The sequence below is a fragment of the Brachionichthys hirsutus genome, unplaced genomic scaffold (assembly GCF_040956055.1).
Source record: "Brachionichthys hirsutus isolate HB-005 unplaced genomic scaffold, CSIRO-AGI_Bhir_v1 contig_724, whole genome shotgun sequence".
Lineage (NCBI taxonomy): Eukaryota > Metazoa > Chordata > Actinopteri > Lophiiformes > Brachionichthyidae > Brachionichthys > Brachionichthys hirsutus.
The window spans coordinates 27,296-48,365 of record NW_027180509.1 but is presented as its reverse complement, the minus strand read 5'-3'; the positions used below and the strand labels follow the sequence as shown (position 1 = coordinate 48,365).

At 41.3% G+C, this 21,070-nt stretch overlaps 1 protein-coding gene across 1 annotated transcript in view; it reads left to right on the top strand.

The window, feature by feature from the left end:
• LOC137915724 (extracellular matrix organizing protein FRAS1-like) overlaps nt 1-21,070 on the top strand; it is a gene marked incomplete at both ends in the record, with an annotated part of 74,194 nt that overhangs the window by 26,779 nt on the left and 26,345 nt on the right. The window contains 12 exons of the mRNA XM_068758842.1: nt 16-156; nt 570-710; nt 829-996; nt 5,822-5,962; nt 7,245-7,391; nt 12,987-13,142; nt 13,337-13,483; nt 14,252-14,398; nt 16,287-16,427; nt 17,157-17,297; nt 18,092-18,232; nt 19,959-20,250. Of these exons, the coding sequence (XP_068614943.1) occupies nt 16-156; nt 570-710; nt 829-996; nt 5,822-5,962; nt 7,245-7,391; nt 12,987-13,142; nt 13,337-13,483; nt 14,252-14,398; nt 16,287-16,427; nt 17,157-17,297; nt 18,092-18,232; nt 19,959-20,250 (1,903 nt within the window). The remainder of the gene's footprint in view (nt 1-15; nt 157-569; nt 711-828; nt 997-5,821; nt 5,963-7,244; nt 7,392-12,986; nt 13,143-13,336; nt 13,484-14,251; nt 14,399-16,286; nt 16,428-17,156; nt 17,298-18,091; nt 18,233-19,958; nt 20,251-21,070) is intronic.

Below are 21,070 nucleotides of genomic sequence, written 5' to 3'. Positions count from 1 at the left end.
GTTGCGTATTGACAGCCTGTGAGTCATCCTGCGCCTCCTGTTTCCCCGACAATCCAAAGTGCACAAGCTGTCTCCCGGGGACTGCGTTGCATCATGGGAAATGTATTTCTCATTGTCCACCACAGCATTACCTGGACACGCACAGCAGATGTAGAGGTAGGCTGATGAAAAATAATTTTCATTATAGTTAAAGTGATGTTGTAAAATAATTGAAGTGAATATTATGTGAAATGTTCTTAAATCCATTCATTTGGTGACACAAACAATTTTAAATAATCCTACAGTTAAGATATGCAAAATATATCTTTATCTTCACCAGCTGTCTTCGTCAAATGTTATAAAAATATTGTTGCGTCTATGGGAACCTTTTGATATAACTCTTTGCTCAAGCACATATTTATGTAAGGCAAGATCCTCCTTTGTTTATTAAGGACCATAAATCATGTGGTATACAACTCGCACTCGGCTGCTCTACTTCAACCCCATAGTGCTCTTTAAATAAAAGGATGTGGAAGTGAAAAAAGGAGACGCAATTCCAGTGTGAGTCTTTGTTCTTCTGTTGTCGTCAGCCTGCCACGTCTCCTGCTCCTCCTGTTGGGGCCCCGCTGTGTCTCAGTGCACCTTGTGTCCAGACGGACTGCTCCTCCACCAAGGTCAGTGTGTGGAGGCCTGTGGGGAGGGGCTCTACTCCCAAGACAACACCTGCCAAAGTAAGATTTACACCTCAATCTACATTTCTTTTAATTATACAGGCCTGCAAATGTTCTTTAGAACTTCTCCCTATTATATTTATAAGCCCTGCTGACCTCTCATCGCTCCTTCATTTAGATTGTCATCCCTCCTGCCGTTCCTGTGAGGGACCCTTGGCCTCAGACTGCCTTCACTGCCTCAAACCTGAGGAAGTCCTCCTACTGCAGGCTAGTCACCTCCAGCATGGCGTCTGCATGGCTGGATGCCCCGCACACAGCTTCCTGGATCACATGCAGACATGCAGAGGTGAGTCTGTGAGGTTTTTGGTTTGATTTCCTTCTGTTGGGACGGTATGTTCAGGACTATTATTTATCTTGGACCCAGATGCAGAGACACACATTGTTTAGGTAAGTGAAGGCACAAGTCAAACTAAACATATAAGACAGATTTAGTCCAAGTGTTCCTCCCTGTCGTGGAAATGGAGGCACAGTGCTTAAGAAAACCACCATTCAGGCATAGTGTTGGGAGGTCGTTTGGAATGCCATTTGTTTCTATGCAGCCGTCTCCTCTCAGTCCGGCGCAGTCTTAATGCCGAACAGACTGCAATCAGTGATTGGTGTTTTTCTTTTTTTTTTTTTTTACCTGCAGTCTGCTCCACAAATACATCCAAATCATTAATGCTGGTGTTTTGTTCCACGCTACTTTCCTCTCAGCTTATGCTTCATCTGTTGCAGCTGCTGCTATCTCTGAAATGATATAAAGCTTATGCTGCCCAACAGCGGCTTTAAAATGCTCTTCTTGCTAAAGTAGTTCTTGAGGATTTCACTTAGTAAATATGAAAAGACATTAATGTGAGTCTGGTTTACAACAACAAATCTGTCTCATAGGTGTGAGTGTGTGTGTGAATGATGGGCCGTCTGTGTGGGGTCCTGCGAAGAACTGGCGGCTTGTCCGGGGTGTACCCCGTCTCTCGCCCGTTGACTGCTGGGATTGGCTCCAGCTTGGCACGCGACGGAATAAGCGGTTGGAAAATGAATGAATGATCCACTCAAACTTAATTTGACTCAAACTAACATTTACAATAATACATTGTCAGAGCTGAAGAAAAACCTTTGTTCTTGTTACAACAGAGCGGTATAGACTATAGATTTGAGGTGTAAATATATCAGTACTTGTTGAGGAACCTCCCATTCATAGAGTCGACAGACACATCTGCATGTTCGGGTGACACATCAGAATGTGCATCCACTGCAGCGCTTCCGGAGAGAGAAATGACTGATGCACTGTGTGAGGGTATCAAGTGTCTGAAGACAAGTCATGTTAATGGATGTGTTTGTTCACATTACCCAAAGATCATGTTATTTACAGGCTGCTCCAATACGGAATGCTGTTAAATGTTCCTGTTTGCCCCCGGATTCCTTAAGCTTTGAATTGTTATAATTTACGGCTTCTGTTTGTAGTTTTTACTTTATTATTGAAGAAAGTGAGTAAGTTTGTTTTATGTGTCACAAATTACCATCTGTTTAAAAAAAAACATTTTTATTAATGTGTGCTTCTTATAGCAGTAAATATAAAATTGATGACCACAGCCTGACAGAAAATAGAAGTTGTTTTGTATCACTCGAGAGCGATTTCATCCAAGCAGCGATCGAGGCGTCTTGAGTTGCTTCACTTTAAGAATCTATAGCCTGAAGCTATTTGTGTAATAGCATGTTTTAAACAACAGTTTATTTTTAAGCTCATATTGACCCATGCACTAGGGAATTCTTTCTTTACTTTATCTAAATTGAAAAGTCATTAGCAGTATTGATTCTCCTTAATCACCCCAAAGAGAGAATTACCAATCAACGGGTGGTGTTCGTATCGAACATCCACTTATCTCTGGCTGTATGTTGGACCAGCTCTGAGCCGATACAGCGCCAGATCAGGTCTACCGCCGCTGCAGACACACAACTCTTTATCTCTAAACAAACACAACTCTGGCTATCGCAGTTTGAGCAGAGCACATTGAGTTGATAATCCGGCTTGGGTTAATTAAGGCGACCTCACTAGGCAATGTGATATTGTTGTAGTGGGAGGAGACCCAGGGGTGGACACGGGACATCCTGGAAGGATTATGTCTCTTGGCTATGGAAGGCCTTCGCTTCCTGGAGGGGGTGGCTGGGAAGAGGGAGGCTTTGAATGGAGGAGGAGGATGATGATGAAGAAGAAGACTATATGATTTAATCATTGTCTGGTGTTCATCTCTTCGTTCACTCTCTGTATTTGTGTTTCTTTCCATTCTCCACTTTCAGGACTGACTTCATTATTTGTATATGGAGAGAGGAGGGCAGTTAAAGCCCCTGAACATGGCAGCTTCTCTTCACACTTAACACTAGTTTGTTACACAGAGCTGCTTGTCTCAGCATAACTTCTACTCTCAGCTATTGAGTGAAACACTTGTCTCGTTTCCTTCACTCTGAGCCTCATGAGTAAGATTCAACACAATTAGCCGAGGATCAACTCGATAAATGACGTGACTTTAAGCCTCTATTTATAAATGCTCTCTTCACTCTTGTCTGAGCAACAAGTGTGTTCCCTCAGTAGCGAGTCAGTGGGTTCAGGTGTGTGGCTGGGAACAATGGAGTCTATTGTGTAAATGTGTGTGCAGAAAACCACTCGGCAGCTGCTGTCCTAAAGCAGGAGGAGGACGTAGGTCAGGAGACGCTCGGATTCGAGTGGGCTGGAGCCGACAAGCTGCCTGATGTGTCAGGGCAAATTCCAGGCTGTAAATCCCTCTCTGCTCCAGTCAGCAGCCTTCCTGCTCACAGAGAGTCGGTGCGTGGGAGCCCTAATGCTGCTCGATAGACGGGTGGGGCTCTCATACCGGGGGGGGGGGGGGGGGGGTAGAGATGTTGTGGTTGTTGGTTGTTTAGCGTATGGGGGAGTAAGGATCGACAAACCGATGCATAAGTCATGCAGGGGCAATCAAGGTTGGATTATGCAATTATAAACACACAAACTGTGTAGGATGGTTTTGTCACGCATTAAAATTCATAATTCCACCTTCTATTCAGAATTTCATACATTTTATTTATTTTTATTTCTAGCTCCATTGCAAATGATTATTTGTTATTCTTCATTAAAATATCAATGATGGACATAAGAGATCATTGCATGATTCGTTCGTTCATTCATTCTTCTTACCCACTTCGTCCGGGTCGCGGGTCGTGCCCGTTGAAAGGGCACAAGGCGTCGTTGCTCAGTGTTGCTGAGCCAAAGGGAAGCCTCTGACATGAGATGCTGCCCCATCATTAATTTAGTTCCAAACTTTGGGCACTTACTGTCTATACTGAAGAATGAGACTAGCAGAAGAGGTGTGGTTTGACTTCAGGGTGGCAGAGTGCAACCGCTCCTTTGCATGACAAACGAATGACCCTGGCAGTTGAAGCCGCTGGTAAAGGTGACCTCTTCACCTTTTTGCTTCCTGCGACTGGGGGATGTCCCAGCGTAGTTAGCATGCAGTAGCCCACCAAGACCAATGTGAATGACGGATGAGCCAAAGACTTCTTCTTTTCCTGCTGTGTAGCTAAAGTAACGATCGACCCTGCATTGTACCAGAAGGATCATTTGTGGAAGGCATCAAGGAGCACTCACCCACTCCAACTCACTCACAATCTCATCGACCGCGTCCACCTTAAATTATGACCCTATCAGCACGAAACAAAGTAATGAATCCGATTCTCTGAGCGCGTGCACCAAACGACGGTTGATGAAAATGCCTGCACGCACATGAATTCGTGTATTACTGGAATCAATATGCACTTTCCGCCTCACAACAAATTAGATATAAAACAAAGAGAGTTTGCCTATTGTTCATATTCTCTCCAGTATGACAGGAAGCCTGTGTGGCATGCACCCACCCACCTTGAAATGAAGGTGTGGTGTGTACGCTTGCTCAGATTGCAAACACTCGCCAGTCAGCGATGGTCTTTTTTGTTTCCCACCGCCAGCGTCAGACGCTAACCATTCCGTGGCCTCGGCTCAGGTGCCAAAGCTGATGGCGCCTCACAAGTATTTGTTTCTATGCTGCCAAAGCAGACATCAAAGGTTGCACAAAAAAACCTGTTTCAGGCCAGCGGTGATGTGCAGTGAAGTCTGGCGGGGCATCTAGGGGAAGGGTAAATAATCCATGGACAGTGTTGTTGTATGCATCTGAATCCAAGTGTGGGAAAAAAAAGAACAGCAAGCACAGGAATGTTGCAGCTACTGCCAAACCTTTTGAATTTATTACTGGTTAAATGTGCAATAGGAGCCCTGAAATGAGACGGATAGAACAGCCACTAAATCAGGTGTTTCGTTTTCTTATGCCTGTTTAACTCCATTCAGTTAAGCACCCTTCCAACCATTTGAAGCCGCATTATCTTGCATAACGTTAACCATCCTTCCAGCATCAAAACCCCCCTCAGATATTAAGGTATCCATCTGTAGTATTATGTGATGCCAAATAGTCCCAGCTAAGCAGTAAAGCATATTTCAGATGCCTTTGCTGGCTTTTGTCCCTTTTGGCTCTGCCTCTCCGAGCTGGCACTGACTCTGGTGTTAATGCGTAACTTCTGATTCGTGAAAGCTCGCCGTCGGCCTCATCCGAGCGCTACTATGCTCCTCACTGACAGCACTTAGAAAAGCTCTGACATTCAGATTAAAAACTCCAACAGGGGACAAACAAGATGCAGCAGAGTGGCTGCCAGTTAAAAAAAAGATTCAAATAGCAGTTAAAATTGGCTGCAGTTCAGGTGTAGATATAAATAGATTGCACCTGCTTTAGATACATAGCTTTATAGCAATACGGAGATTCTTGTATTCAATGTAGATGTATTAGTGTTAGTATTGTATGCAAGAAAACAACCTCTCAGTTGACTACAGTAGCGTTTCTGAGAGATCCCCCTCAAAAAAATAACCTTTTTCCTCGAGATTCAGAAAATGTCCTCTCTAAAAGGTTCTATGCTGGTGCACTCGAGCTTTCATTTCATTCTACTTATTTCAGTAGTAGGAAAGGTGAGAGGGGACGCAGCTGGTGAGCATCCTCTGTCTGCTCACGGCTTAATGTTTTTTTTTTTTATGCATAAAAATTGTTCTGTGCCCTCTTCAGAGTGTCACCCCTCCTGCTGGCTCTGTAGTGGGACATCTGCAGACAACTGTACATCCTGTCCCTCCCCATCCGACCTGTACCAGGACCGCTGTGTCCCCAGCTGCCCGCAAGGCTTCTTCAGTCAGGAAGACCAGTGCCAAGGTGAGCGCATCTTTATCAGCACTCGGACAACTTGCTTGATGTAACACTGAAAAGAAAAGGCTGTTACAAAAACATTGTAAGAATGAACTCTTTTCTAACGCTCTGTGTGAGGCTCCTCTCAGATAAATGACGTTTTGTAACACGCTTTATTCACATGAATAATGCATGCTTCAATTTAAGCTTTTTAGCTTCCAGACTTTTCAGTCTGCAGCCACACAGACTCTCTGTGTTGTAGGCTTCATCAGCTGCTACACGGTACTGCCGATAAAAGAGAGAGAGAGAGAGAGAGAGAGACTCCTCATCCCACTCTCTCAAATAAATAAATTATTATGTGTCAAGAAAAATAAAAAATAGAGAGCGCAGACCTCCGCCGAGCAGCTCATTCCCCTGCTAACTGGATTTACACCGTCCACATGGTGATCTGGATCATCCCCAAAAGGCTATAAATTGTTCTTGGTATATCTTTACACACCAACCATGAAAAGTAAAAGTGAATCGGAGTTGCTGTGTATTTGTAACTGAGTTTTTAATCCGTAAAGGGAGTTTTCAATGTTAAATGTAATTTTTTTTTGCTGACTCCATTTTGGATCAGAAATTCCCCGACTTTTTCATTAATGTCCGTCCAGAACTTTTTTATTATCTGTTATCTTGCTAACAGATGGACGGACAGACAGACAGACAGACTTAACCTCCGCCTCGCCTTGTTGGAGGTTACTATGATAAATATCACATTATTATGTCCATAATTTGCTTGAGTGAGAGTGACCGACACAGATACACTCGTGCAGAGGAATGATGAACTCTACCTACATGTCCCCTTGGGATGCAACATTACTCTTTCTTTACTTGGACTTGTGTCCTTTATGAAGTGTGGTAGTTGACTTTTATACGAGCTAATAAAATTTAGTCTTCAGTTATATCTCCATTAAATTGAAATGAATTGCTTTAATGAGTGGCTGTAAATCATGGCCTGGATTAATAGCATGCTCCCTGACTCAGTTGAGCCACCATGGACTTGTAGCATCAGTATATGTTTTCAGGTGTAGACAGAAAAATGAGCCACCTATTTTTTGCAGCAGCAACTTGGATTAGAAATGGTTATTAATATTTGGGCAGCCCTGAAAAGTTGTCTTGCTCCTTTCCTCCTTTCCTTCCACTCTACTCCTATACTTTCATCTTATTTCGCTCTTCACCGCTTAAAATGATAATTTGTCACTTGGTTTTGACCAATTTTTCCTGTATCATTACTTTGTCTCGTCCTCCCCATCCATCCATCGCCCAGCGTGCCACCCATCCTGCCAGACTTGCAGTGGCTCCTCCCAGGCTGACTGCACCTCCTGCCCTCCCCTGGCCTCCCTACATAGCGGTTACTGCAGGACGAATTGCCAAGATGGGCATTTCCTCAACACTGTTACTGGAGAGTGTCTTCGTAAGTCAGCCTGTGTGTGTGTGTGTGTGTGTGTGTGTGTGCATGGATGAGGTCATGCATATTTGTATGCAGTTTTTGTGAAGCTCCCATCTAACCCGCTGCCATGAGTGCTTACATTTATAGCCCGAGCGGTCCCAGCGGGAATAACTATGACCGAGGAAGACTTAAGAAAGTCTTCAAATAACTTTAATCATTCATGAGGATGTTGCTGAAATAATTCTATATTTTTGCTTCACCCTCCAAAGAAACACACAAAGTAGATTAGGTTATATAAAGGGAGGGAGGGGGGGTTAAGCAATTACCACTGCTGAGCAAAACACTATACTGTTTAAAGTTTTGAGTTTGTTTAGACTACTTTTTGAGATGATTGCAAGTTAATACTTTCTTGCTTTCACTTTTCAAATTATTTCAACAAAAGATGTGCAGCACAGCTGGACTCGGTCCTGAGTCACTCGCCAACCTAGAAGAAAGAAATCACTTAAATCCATCCAGTCATTTCCACTGGCAAGCGTTCAACCATGATGCGTTTATCAGCAGGTTTGTCTGCTGTAATTTAATCACAGCAGCTGCTGCAGTTGGCCAATTAAAAGTTCTGACTCCCACAATGTATTTGAGTAACTGTTGTGAAATCATTACATTCTGTTTTGTGCATCCCTAATGTGATCTGAAGTATTAAGCCTCACTCAGTAGATGAAACGGTTCAAATCCGTTATGTGACAAGTAAAAAAATAATATCCATCTTTATGTTGCAATTATTCTGTTATCAGATTATAACAACACATCATTCTGACTTTACTGCAACTTATTCTTCTGGAAACCAATAACACTTATATTGGACCTGATTTCTGCAATATCACAATGACGGCTATCGCCATAACTGGATCCTGGAGAATTAAGCGTCCATGTTTAAAATCATTTCCTTTATTTCATTAAAATTGTTCTTTTTGGTGGGAATTGAGTTTGAAAGGCTGAATATATTTCTGGAAATGAGGCACCTCCGTTTCCAGAAAAAGTGGAAGACGATTATTTCTATAAAGACAATATAAAAACTACAATATATAATATATATACTGTATGTGTATATATATAATAAAAAATAATATAAAACGCTTGGTGTGATTACGAACAAACAAAGTGGTTATGAGTTTCTCACTCAGTTACACATTTTAGAGAAACTCTAGCATCCTCTGGGATAAAGAAGCGCTTCCTTTAGATCTTTGCTGATAAAGCCTGAGATACCTCCTCTCCCTTCTACATATTCACAAAATATAGTCTTTACCTTTGGCATCCAAAAATGATAAATGACTAGCCAGTCGTAGCTCCTGATGTAGTCCTCCTCCTCCTGTCTAGGTAATGAAATGAGTTTTTACCTATCTGCATGACTGGCTATAGATTAAAAACAGGCGTATTTACATGGTAGAAAGCCGGGATGGAAGAGATAGCAGGCGGTAAACAGAGCGGGAGGGGAAACATTGACACGCTGACTTTTAATTATGGTACACGTTTTGATCGCATGCGCTGTTTGAGCTCTCACGCAGACACTCGACCAGCTACCAGTTTGTAGTTGATAAAAGATGCCTGATAGCGCTTTTGGGCCCAAGAAATCCTGGGGTCATCATTTCTGCTTGGCTACTGAGAGCACACACACACATACACACACACTCTTAAGGTGATGAGGGTCCCATTCCATTCACATGTTCACAGCACAGCAGCGATCTTGCGTTGGGTTGTTTCCCACTTTCCTGTGGTCTGTTTATCCCTCACTCTCCCCCCTCTGTCTGCCTCAGACTGTGTTTCTCCACCGGAACCCCTTTTTGATTCAGATTTGACAGCAGTATTCTCAAACTCCTCATTATAGCCGGCCAAGCGATTATCCAAATTCCACAAGCGTTAATCCACACCTCTTGTGTGAAACGTTTTCCTTTCAGGTAAACTGCTCTTGTCTATTAATGACAGTTTGTTGGCTCTGCTTGCTGTCCTTCCATTTTAATGTGTCGTTATTCTCCACGAAGAAAACACTGACTCAGCCGACTAAATTTATGGCAGCGGGACAAGGGGAATGGTGGGAAACAATTTGAAAGAGCGTTACATTTATTGTGTGATGACTTGCACAAAGGCGTGAGAGTGTGTAGGTTGAATTTATTGTGGCGCAGTCAGATACTGTCAGTCATATCACCAAGTAAAAGAGACTTGAATCTGTTAGTTATACTTCTGCAATCCATAATTCAACACCCTGTTGGGAAGTGCTCATGTTTTTTTGGCCATTCATTTCTGTATAGTACCGGTACAGCAGAGCTTCTCGCGGAGGATAGGAAATGTCAATCATCTGTGGGTCTGAACTGATTATTACCTCCGCCGAGGAGGTTATGTGCTTGCCGGTGTTTATTTGTCTGTCTGTCCGTCTGTTAGCAAGATAATTCGTAAAGTTCTGGATGCCGTTTGATGTAATTTTCAAAAAATGTAGGGGGTATTTCCAGAAACAGGTGATTGAATTTTGGTGAGGATCCAGAAGAGACTTTGAATTATGGATCAGTTCGAAATTTTTGTTAACATTGCAGTTACCTGGATTGGATCCAGAATGACCTTAGCAAATATTATATAAATATAAATATAAATATAAATAAAAATATAAAATATTACATTTTAACATTGAAACCTCCATTTATGGAGTCAAAAATCTGTTAACTTTTACTTTTCATGGTTGGTGTAAGATACCAATAACTATTTAGAACCTTTTATGATGATCCAGATCACCATGTGGACGGTGTAAATCTAATTATGAGGGGAATGAACTGCTTGGCGGAGGTCTGCGCTCTCTGAGTGCTTTTCTATTTATGATTATAGTTCCTGAATTAGTTTCTAAATGTGTACAATTTTCTCTTAATTCTCATGGTCCCTAGAGAGTGAAGCAAAATTTCCAAGTGTACAAAAAAACCCCTAAATGTGTGGATTGTCACTGCTCTTCAGAGAAAACGGTCAGATCATTCCAGCTGCAGGGACATGTCGGTCATGATGGCAGCGATAAGAGCCATTAGCAGGTCTGTCTTTGCTAAACAAAGCCTCCCTCCAGGTTGAATGCAGCTCGTAATTCCCATTGGAATAAACCCCTCACCTTCTTTCTTTCCCTTTCCTTTCCTCTGCTGTTTGACGCAAAGAGAATTGACTTCTGAGTCAGCGGTTTCTGCAGTCAGAGCTCTGAAAGTACAAGTTGAAGAGCTTCTGGAAAACCTCAGTTCGACCGTCAGACCTGCAAGAGATGATGATACATCTTAATCTGGTTGGAGCCATTATTTAAGAACACCTGAAGCTTAAATTTGATGTGCATTGAACTAGAGAAAGGCTTCGTCATCAAAACAAGCCAGTCCTGTAACTGTGAAATGGAGACAGGAACATGTCTTTCTGATGAAGAGAGAAATAGCCAACAAGACAAGTAGGAGTTTAAAAGAAAGAAAAATGTTATTCTGCTTTGAGTTATGATCTTTGTGAATCAATTTACCTGAATAAGTGAGAAACGAATTATCTTATTGGGAAACTGGGTTGACAACTTGAGAACATACTCACACTGACATTTTGCAAGTTATTTTCTTTTTTTTTGCTCTTTTGTGTATTCATCAGACATTTAGAGGCAGAATGCTTCAGTAAAAGGTGACAGCATTTTCGTGTGACCCTGAGTCGAGGCGTAGTAATAGAAAACATTTGAACTCACGAAGCTCTTGCTTCCAGTTTAAAGCGGTTAACAATATATCGAAGATATTCGCACAATTTATAAAAATGATGATGAAGTCTGGCTATAAATAGAAGGTGAAGACTCGAGCACAGAGCTGATAACAGCCCAAAACTAATGACACACTGCTGTTGAATACTTTAATACTGCGATTAATGTGAGCTTAATTTCTAACACTAATCTTACTGATGTCACGTGAAAATAGTTTCTCTCCAGCTCCTTTAAAAATGTCAAATGCTTTTAAATACACCCACAAAAGTTCAGGTTATTGTGTGCAGAGTCTTTCAACCAATATCCAAAGCGCTCTTAATCCTAGACATCCAAGACGGGAGTGTTTTATGTCTCTGGTTACCCAACCATGGCGCTTCAGCTCTCAGCATGAAGACAAAAGCAGGACGTCATTGCTGCATCTATTTTTTCGTTGCTTGACATGTCTTGACAGGGTGAAGTCAGTATCAGAGGACCACTGCAGCACTCTGTCTTCTCTCATGGCTGTAACTTCAGATAAAGACTTTTATTCTTCTATTATTTTCTGAGCTGCCGCTGCACTCAGGATCCGTGCCGACGGAGAGAAGGCAGGCATTACAGTATTCCCTTTTTAAATGCACACCATCACAGGGAAGACACAAATTCATAGACATTGAAGCCTAACCTTTCATAGATGACACATTGAAGAATGTTTCTGCTTTATATATTTTAAGAAATGCAGGGGAAAAAAAAATGTTTGACCCACAGCAGAATGTGGTCATCCAGAATCCAGAAGGGTAAAGAATGGCTCTTAGGACCCAAATAAATACAGTTTTAGTTTTATATTTGTCACTGATCTCCACAGTCAACAATCCCTGATCTCCACATTGAAGTCATTTGATCACCAGAAAACGCATTAAATGCTAAAAGCAATGTAAAATGTCCATATCCCTGTGACCTAATTACCGTAATTGTTAGAATAAATACAATTACAAGAACCAAAAGAAATGTATAAAATATAAACCCCAAAATAACCAATTCATTCATGGCTCCTTCACACTGAATAACTATTTGAAAATGGTCTCCTTTCTCGTCTTCCTTTTATTTCTAAAGAGTGATACCACTGTAACAATGATGAATAACAATGATGAAACTCATATAATCTTTAAAGTAGCCGGTTGTTAGCCGACAAATCCTGGAGAGGAGATCACATTTCAAACTTTCTGATTAACTTGTAATCCTTCCTGACTTTTTCCTTATTTATATTAATCCCCGATTATATTTATGGTCTTAACATTTCTTTTCTTTGTAATATTCCTACATGATCCACTTCTTATCTGCAATGCTCACCTGGCTGACATACAGCTCTTCACCTGCAGAGCCCTGTTGTTCTGCTGTTACGCTCTAGATTGTTATCTCAGCACAGGCAGATAAGTTTGTGGCGTCTGCCTCGGTGCCATCCGGACCAGATGCCATCGGATAGAAACACCAGGAGGTGTTCCTGGGCTCCGTTTGGGTGACCATGCTGATAATGTCTGTGAATATATACGAGTGTCCGGGTGGGGGATGAGGGACAGTGTGTGGAGCTTTTCAATGACTGAGGAAGATTTATGTTTGAAAGCTGAAAAATGAGGACATTTAAAGGAAGGAAATGGCTTCAACTTGCTTTTTGCATTGAGATACCAGTTATTTTCCTGTTTTCTTGAGTGGAACACCACATAAGATCTTCCCTCCAAATAAATAACGCAGGGAAATAAAACGGCGCCTGATTAATAACTGAGCGCTTCTCCAAGATGATCATGTTGGGAACACACCCAAAGGACGGCAGCAGTAATATGAAAGAGATGCTGACTGGATATTATCTGTGTCCAGCAATATCCCTCTTGTTTGCATCCTTCTTGCAGAATGCAGTTCAGACTGTCAACGCTGCACAGCCGACCTCCAGACGGGCATTGGAAGTGTTTGTCTGTGGTGTGAAGCGCCGAGGAAGTGGCTTCTGGGCGACCACTGTGTCTCCCACTGTCCCCAGGGACACTATGGCTGGCATGGCGCCTGCATCAGTAAGAGCCTTTACTGTCCTGCCCACTGAACTTTAGTCAGTCAGTTCGTTCCCTGGTTGTGTGATTCTTTTCTGAGCATTATATTCTTCAGTCTAATATACGGGAGTGGGTCAGTAGTATTCAGTCTTTGTAGCACATTCTCCATTTTAATCTTTTTAATTGTCTTTTTATATTTTTATTTATTTCTTTTGCAGGATGCCATCCATCATGTGAGGCTTGCAGTGGGGCGGGGCCTCTCTCCTGCACATCCTGCCCTCCCAACAGCGTTCTTTTGCTGTCTGGTCTTTGTGCGCCAAAATGCTCCATTGGTTACTATGACGACGGTCACGGGATCTGTAAACGTAAGTACCGCGGCTGCATCTGTCCCGAAACAGATATGTGACCGCATGCACTCGAGTGACAGCTGGTGTCACATGATGCATGATGGAAAGCTGTTACCTCACAGGAGGAAGTTAAAATAATAAAAGCGCCAGACAGTATAATTTGATGTGATGAAAACCGTTACATTTTTATTGAGATCCTCTGTCATTGACATTGATGATGTTTCACCAATGTTGTTTACTAATATCCTTTACCAGCATCTACATCTTTATGTGCGTTCACAGCGTTTGTAAATGACCTGCCTGCACAGGATGCAGCAATTCACTGTACTGCATATTTTTAAGGGCCTGTCTTTAAGTCGCACTGAAAAGAATTCTACATTTTATTCATTCAACTCTGGCAACAACACAACTGACTTAAAAAGCACTTCAGTATTCACCCTTAATCAGAAATGAACAATGTCATACTAGAGTTATTTTTTATTGCATTTTGGAATTGCAGTTAGCTGTTGCCTTTTCATATTTTGTCAGTCAACTGCTTTCTACTAAATATGCCGTACATATCTTGAGTATTTTTTGAGATATGTTATCAATTTCACCAACCAAATAACCGTAAACTTGTTGAATCAATAAAAGCTATAGCGATAAGACCACATAAAATATTACATCCTTATTTTTACCATCTGATATTATTTCAGTCTTGAATGATGTTATCAGATCCTGATGCCGATGCCTTTCACTGCATCATGTCAAACGAGACTTCCATGTCGACCTCTTTGTTTTTGGCAGCGTGTGACAGCCAATGCCTGACGTGTGACCTGGCCGGGGTTTGCACATCTTGCCGTGACCCGACCAGGGTTCTGCTGTTCGGGGAATGTCAATACGACAGCTGTGCCCATCAGTACTACCTCAACACCACGACCCGGGCCTGCAGAGGTACGGCAGCAGTGCAGGGAGGCTGAAGGGAAACTCTGGATTAATAATAAGGATTAATGCATATCCATAAATTACTCTCCATCCAAATTGCATGTAATGTAGTGAGCTATGTTCAGTTTATGGGGTCCATTGATCAAGTCATAAACTGTTGAACCATATATGCAAATCCTGAATATGTTGTGTGCTTTTTAATATTATGTCTTCCAGTGTGGAGGGCAGTTGATCAATGGACCTCATATTGGATTCACATCCATGCTAAATAACATTTCCTGTTGTAAAGTTCCAGATAATCGTGCAGATACAATAATAACTCTGTTCATATATTTAATTCCCCACTAACCAGCCAAAATCACATTATTCTGCACTGAATCGATCTCGATTATAGCAACCTATAAATAACGTGAAAAAACTATTTGTTTTTATCTCTCCATCCTCTGTGTCGGATTTGGGTTGAGAATGGGAACAACCCATCTGTGTATGAAATGGTGTCAGATTGCCTGCTACCCACCAACGACACCTTTAACTGTCCTACCCATATGTCCCAGCTCTCAGTGGTCCAGAGGAACTGGCCCCTGAAGCCACTGCTACCTGTTTGCAGTTTGATTAGCAGCTAAGAAAACTGCCAGTGGTTAGAATGGGACTTCCTGCGAGGCAGCTAGGCATCCCTTGCATTTCTGCAGGTGGTTTTCACCGCGCAGCCTGTGACACTATGCTTATGCCCCCAGCTTGCTGCAGCCACCGTCTGGGTGATCCAGCTGTGAACCTCGGATGAACCGAGACTGTTAGAAAGCAGCACTGCAAGCTACTATCTGAAAGTGAAAGGCTTTTGAGGAACCTCTGGGAGCTCTCAGTTTGTTTTCACAGTTCCCTCAGTGAAGTGCTTATAAAACATGTCTGTACTGAATAATCTACACTACAAAACCTTAATTTACCATTTGACTGCCTCTGCAAGCCCCCGCTCTTATTTCTCACTTTTTTTTTTGTCTACCTTGTCATGTAAGAGAAATGACTTTAAAGATGGTTAAGTGTGCTTTCAGGCTTCAAGACAAAATTATATTCACCAGAGGGAGACTGAGCGTTGCATCCTTTTAAAGGTGCAGTGCGTCAGTACCGGCCACCTAACAAGTTGAGTACAGTATAACCAGAGTTACCACAAACTACTGCCACAGAAAAGGGGTGTCATGGTAGGAATTCAATAGGGAGTAGGAGTAGTGCCACTATTAGCAATAGAACCAACCCAAGCAGGTTAAGTCCTTTGTTGATATTTGAATGCTATATATTACACCTTTTACATTTTGAATGGTAGCAATATAGCAAATAGTATGTTTATTTCAAAAGCGGCAAATTCTAATCCAATCATCTGATTTTTTTCCATGCGATCACCTCCGGCTGGTTGAACGTGCTTGTTGTACTTTAGTACGATTTCATGTATAATATTTACGGATGACATTTGTTGTGTAAATTCCTATTTCCTAACAGTATGGACAAAGATTAATTTGTTATTCAGTAAATGTTAGTTACCACGGAGTAAAGTAACAAGCAACAATTGATGATGGTGAATAATATTGCACAGCATAAATTTAAAACTAAAGCTGAGAACCCATCTCTTTCTTAAAACGTGTCCTGCTGATTAATGCTCACACAAACTTAGTTTACCGGTAATTTTATTTTTGTGTTAATATTAATGCATCACAGCACAAACGCAAAGGATGTACACAACAAATAATAATTATTATATATTATTATTATTAATGTGTCTCTTTCTCTTTCTGTCTTGCTTTCACTTGACTGCACAATCTCCCCACTTTTGATTTCAATGTCTACACGCACACATATCTCTGATACACACCTCTTCCTCCAACGCGGCTGCCCTCTGTTCTACTTCTAGAGTGCGACTGGAGCTGTAATGCCTGTAATGGCCCTCGACGGACAGACTGTCTGCTGTGCATGGAGGGATACGTGCTGCAAGACGGAGTGTGCACCCAGGGGTGCTCTCCTGGATTCTACCAGGATGGAGACAAATGCCTCAGTCAGTAAAATGAATTGCAGATAAGATGAAGCACATCTGAATTAGGTTTAGGAATATGTGCTTGTTGGACTTTCTTTTTTGTACCTAAATTACCACTTGCTACATGCTTATACTCTGTTCATCTTATTTAAACAGTTAGGGATCCATAATAGCCCTTAAAAACATCACAGATATTCTTAAAGTAGTTATTTAACAGTAAATTGCACTTTTATGTTAATAATAACATTAACAACTAGAAAAGCACTCAGAGAGCGCAGATCGCCGCAAAGCAGCTCATTCCTATCTGTAAATCGCGTTTTCAATGTTAAAATAAAAATACATAAAAAATTTAATCTGACCTCACTTTGGATCTTATCCCGATGAAATTTGGCAGTATGATAGAGGCCCCCACCTCATGACTGTGTCATATTCCATGAACATCGGTCAACAAGCAACCGAGATATTAAGGAACACATTTTTACGCTTGATTGACTGCAATGCTATAGAAAATTTCAAACTGATCCAGAATCCAGGATCTCTTCTGGATCGTCACCAAAATGTAATCATCTGTTTCATCAAGAGCCATCCGTAACCTTTTGAGTTATATTGCTAACAGACAAACAAACCAACGCCGGCGATTACATAACCCCCACCTTGGTGGAGGTAATAAGAATAAAAATAATAAGAATATAATTACAATGTCTGGGGTTGTAGGGTTTAATACTCCCATTGTATTTGTCTCTCTGTCAGGCTGTGATGATGACTGTATGAAGTGTTGGGGTCCTGGACAATGTCAGCAATGTCAGCCTCCGTACGCCACTCTGCAGGGTCACTGTGTGCTCAAATGCGGCAGAAACTACTTCCTGGACAAGTCCTCTCAAGTTTGCAAATGTAAGCCTAAAACATTGTTGATCTTGAACTAATCCTTCATATTTAAACCTATTTAAGGAGGCCAGGCCATTGTTTCTTATAAAAGGTCATCTGTGCAAGGTAATGGAAATGGCAGATGGCATTGTGGTTGATATAGTTTATGTTAAACCAAAACACAGCCATCACTGCTTCTTAGTTTGCCAAGAGATTATGTGCTAATAGCTAGTAAAATGCAGTCAAAATGCACCATTCCCTATATGTTATAGAAACATTGTGTAAGATTAGAAGAATCTGTGGCTGATCAAGTACATTAAAAAAAAGAAATATACTTTTTGACAGTACAGAGTACAACTGCTCTTCCTACACCATGAATTATCTGCTTGTTGCTGCTGATGACAGAAAATCTAATTCTAATCCCGCTCAGTTGAAGCACTGCTTTTGAAATTGTGGAGTATCTTTATTTAATTATCTCAAGAATTAGGTGGGTAGCTAGGTTAAGCTTTAAAGTGGTTTTGATTATATGACCGATACCAATATTTAAGTGTAGTCATAGATAACTCATCTTCTATGTAGATGATGTGTGGAGGACCCCATGGGTCTGTCCTTGCTGGACCACTTATCATTTTTAGGCACAATGTCAGTTTCCTTTCATATGCAGATGACACTTAGGTGTGTCTCATTCTTACCACCAATGATTGTAATTCAGTCACTTCACTTCTTAGATACTGAATAAATGACCTCAAATGCTGGATGGCAAGTTTGAAGTACATAAAAATAAATTACAAGTTTATAAACTTTAAACATTTCTTCTCTAGCTTGCTCATCAGACTGTGTGCTGTGTGATGAGATTGGAAACTGCAGTGCTTGTCATGACCAAACATACCTGATGGAAGGATACTGCACACCTAGCTGTGGACATGGGTATTACGCCAACCAGAAGACAAGGACTTGCCATGGTAATAAAGGGATGTCTGTCAGTTTTAAAATAAGATTACTGTGGAAAAAAAAACCAGAGCTGTAATTTCTGTTCTCCTCTCAAGGAATTAACACATTTAGTGGGGTTTCTCACGACGGTCAGTCAACCCACCTGTAGCCACACCTGCTTGAAAGACCTCAGGTCAAATTAATCACATCATTACAGATCATTATTTAGCATTATTTAGCTTAATTTTCTTTTTAATACCCATCAAAGCTCTGTTGGGCGTCTCGTCCAGTGAACCAGGTAACCAGTAAGCTATTTATTTTGAAAGTATTAGTTAACTGTGTTACGGCCCAATATCCTTCAGGATTGATAGAACATCTTTGATTTTGAATTGATTGAGGTCTGCATCAGTGACAGGTCACATGCAGTAACCATGTTTAGAGAAAAAGACATGTTCTTTTTAAGATAAAGTGAAAGACAGAAAGACATGGAGAGGAAATTGTTGTACAGGTATTTTAAGTTGCATGAAATGTTACACAAATTTACCGTGTACCTTACGATCTGACGCATCCAAGTTAAAGCACCACAGCGAATATATTCTAATTATATGCAAATTAAATCAAGAATGCCACATAAATAATACAAATGACCTTAAGATGTCAGAAGAAAAAAAAAATCCACATAGTTGGTCCACATGGTGTGTTGCTAGGAAACAGCACACCAAGGCATGCGGCAGTGAAGCTAACGTAAAACAATTATTAACGTGATGCTGTGGCACTGAGCCAGCTTGTGGAATGTAATGTTCAACCAATGCTACAGGTCCTTGTCTAATTCATTTAACAGCAACAAATATGATGTCTTTGCCAACATTTTATCCAGAATAAAATGACCTAATGCTGCCATTCATGTAGTGCCCATGATGAGCAAACTTTTAACCTAATGGCCAAAAACAGAATTAAAATGCAATCCCTTGCTGGTCAGCATTTAAGGGAATTTATGAAAGGCCTACATGAGATAAATTGCTGTACCGAAGGCCATTGATAGTTCGTTTTTTTTTGGCTCCGCTTTCAACAAGTTTGTTTAAAGTAAGGTTCTGCTGTCTCGTAAGTTCAGTTGGAATTACAAACTACACCATTAAGTACCCCACAAGAAGAATTGTATTTTTTTTATTGTACTAATTAGCGCTCCTGAACTTTGAAAAGAGCTTTCTCTGCGGATTCTGGTCATTAGTGGAGTCTTGTACTTTCATGTTCGAACAGCGGCTGCCAACCTGTAGGCAGAGAGGCCTGAGGCCTGCAGGAGCAGATCGAATTACCACCAAGTTCAATTCTAATAGAACACATTTCATCAACTGTCCCTATGGGTGACATTTGTCAGCATCTCGGCTTCCACTAATCTATAGATTGATCAAGTGTAACAAATGTCTGGAGAGGAAATACATTTTTGCAGCCATGCAGGGCGAAAAGTTTGGAAACAATTTTTTTTTAATTATGAACTCATTTTAGTATATAATTACATTGCCAAAGGTTTAATATTTTAGAATGCCCATTAACACAAGAGGTGTAATGTGGTTACTATGTGGCCTCTAAAAAGAGCTGATCTTTAAAAAGTTCCTGAAGCAAAGTTAGATCCAATTAATGGTGGCTCCTAAAATGCCATGTCAAGATCACTCATGCTAATTATGATTTCAGTCGCCTACACACACACAGAAATATGCAACAACAATAACATGCAAACCTTATTCTCTCTCTCTCACTCAGTGAACATCCACCAACCTGTCCTACAGGTAAACGGTTCCCTGCTCGTTCCCCTTGGCGGTTTTGCCCCACTGTCCCCCAGCTTGCTGCAGGTGAAGGACCCTGACAGCCTGTCCAAACAGCTTGTCTTCCAACTTGTCCATGGCCCAAGTAATGGATGGTTGGTTGTGGTGAGAGGGGAGGAAGGAGAGAATGGAAGGAAGTCAGCACAAGAACTGAGCAGGGACGATACCTTTACCTGGGAGGAGCTGAGAGCTGGCCGTGTCCGGTTCAGACACCAAAAAGACAAAGCCAGGTCAGTAGATCTGGGTTGGTAGTGCTGTTATGTGGGCAGCCTGGTGACACACCCAGACATTCTCCTGCAGCGACAGAAAGATTGCTTTATAAAACTTCAATGTCGCATGTCGGGTATTGTGTTCAGTTTCTTAGAACAATCAATAAGAGTCAAGAAAGACTAATTTCTATAGCGTCTGAGGTGGAGGGCATAAAATGGGAAATAAGCCAGCACAAATCACCTTTGATGAAGATAAACAATGTCGCTTTGGAGGCAGAACCTTTTTCTCACGAGAAGATTATTGTTGTTGAATAGTCATTCTGTTATCATTCATACAGTGGCAACATTTCACATCATCCCGTTGATACCTAAGATTACCACATAGACTTTATAACCACTGTAGTGTCATCAATAAATTGGGTCCATTTTGTACACATAATCTATTGTTCCTTTCCAATTTTTTTTAAATGCATTTTTTTTTATCATTCCATTTTAATAGATTGAATTGTTGACAGTTTTGCTCTTGCTTCTTTCATCCAGCTCACGACATCCAAAATCCACCCTTTCGCATTTTGCTTTTGAAAAGACCTGCATTGAATTTAACTTCACCAATCTTCATCGTGCTGCTCATTACGGCAATGCCCCCCACAGAACCTGCATGAATGCACACAAAAAGCAAAGCTTCTGGCCCGACTCACTTAAAGCTGTGCAGAGATTCATTTTTCATCAAGGAGTTACCATGAACCTCTGTAAACTGTTTGCTGGTACTTTACACTATAGCGGTGACTGTTGAATAAATTCACGTGTGTTTTGTTGCCTGACCTTATCCACCGTTTCCATT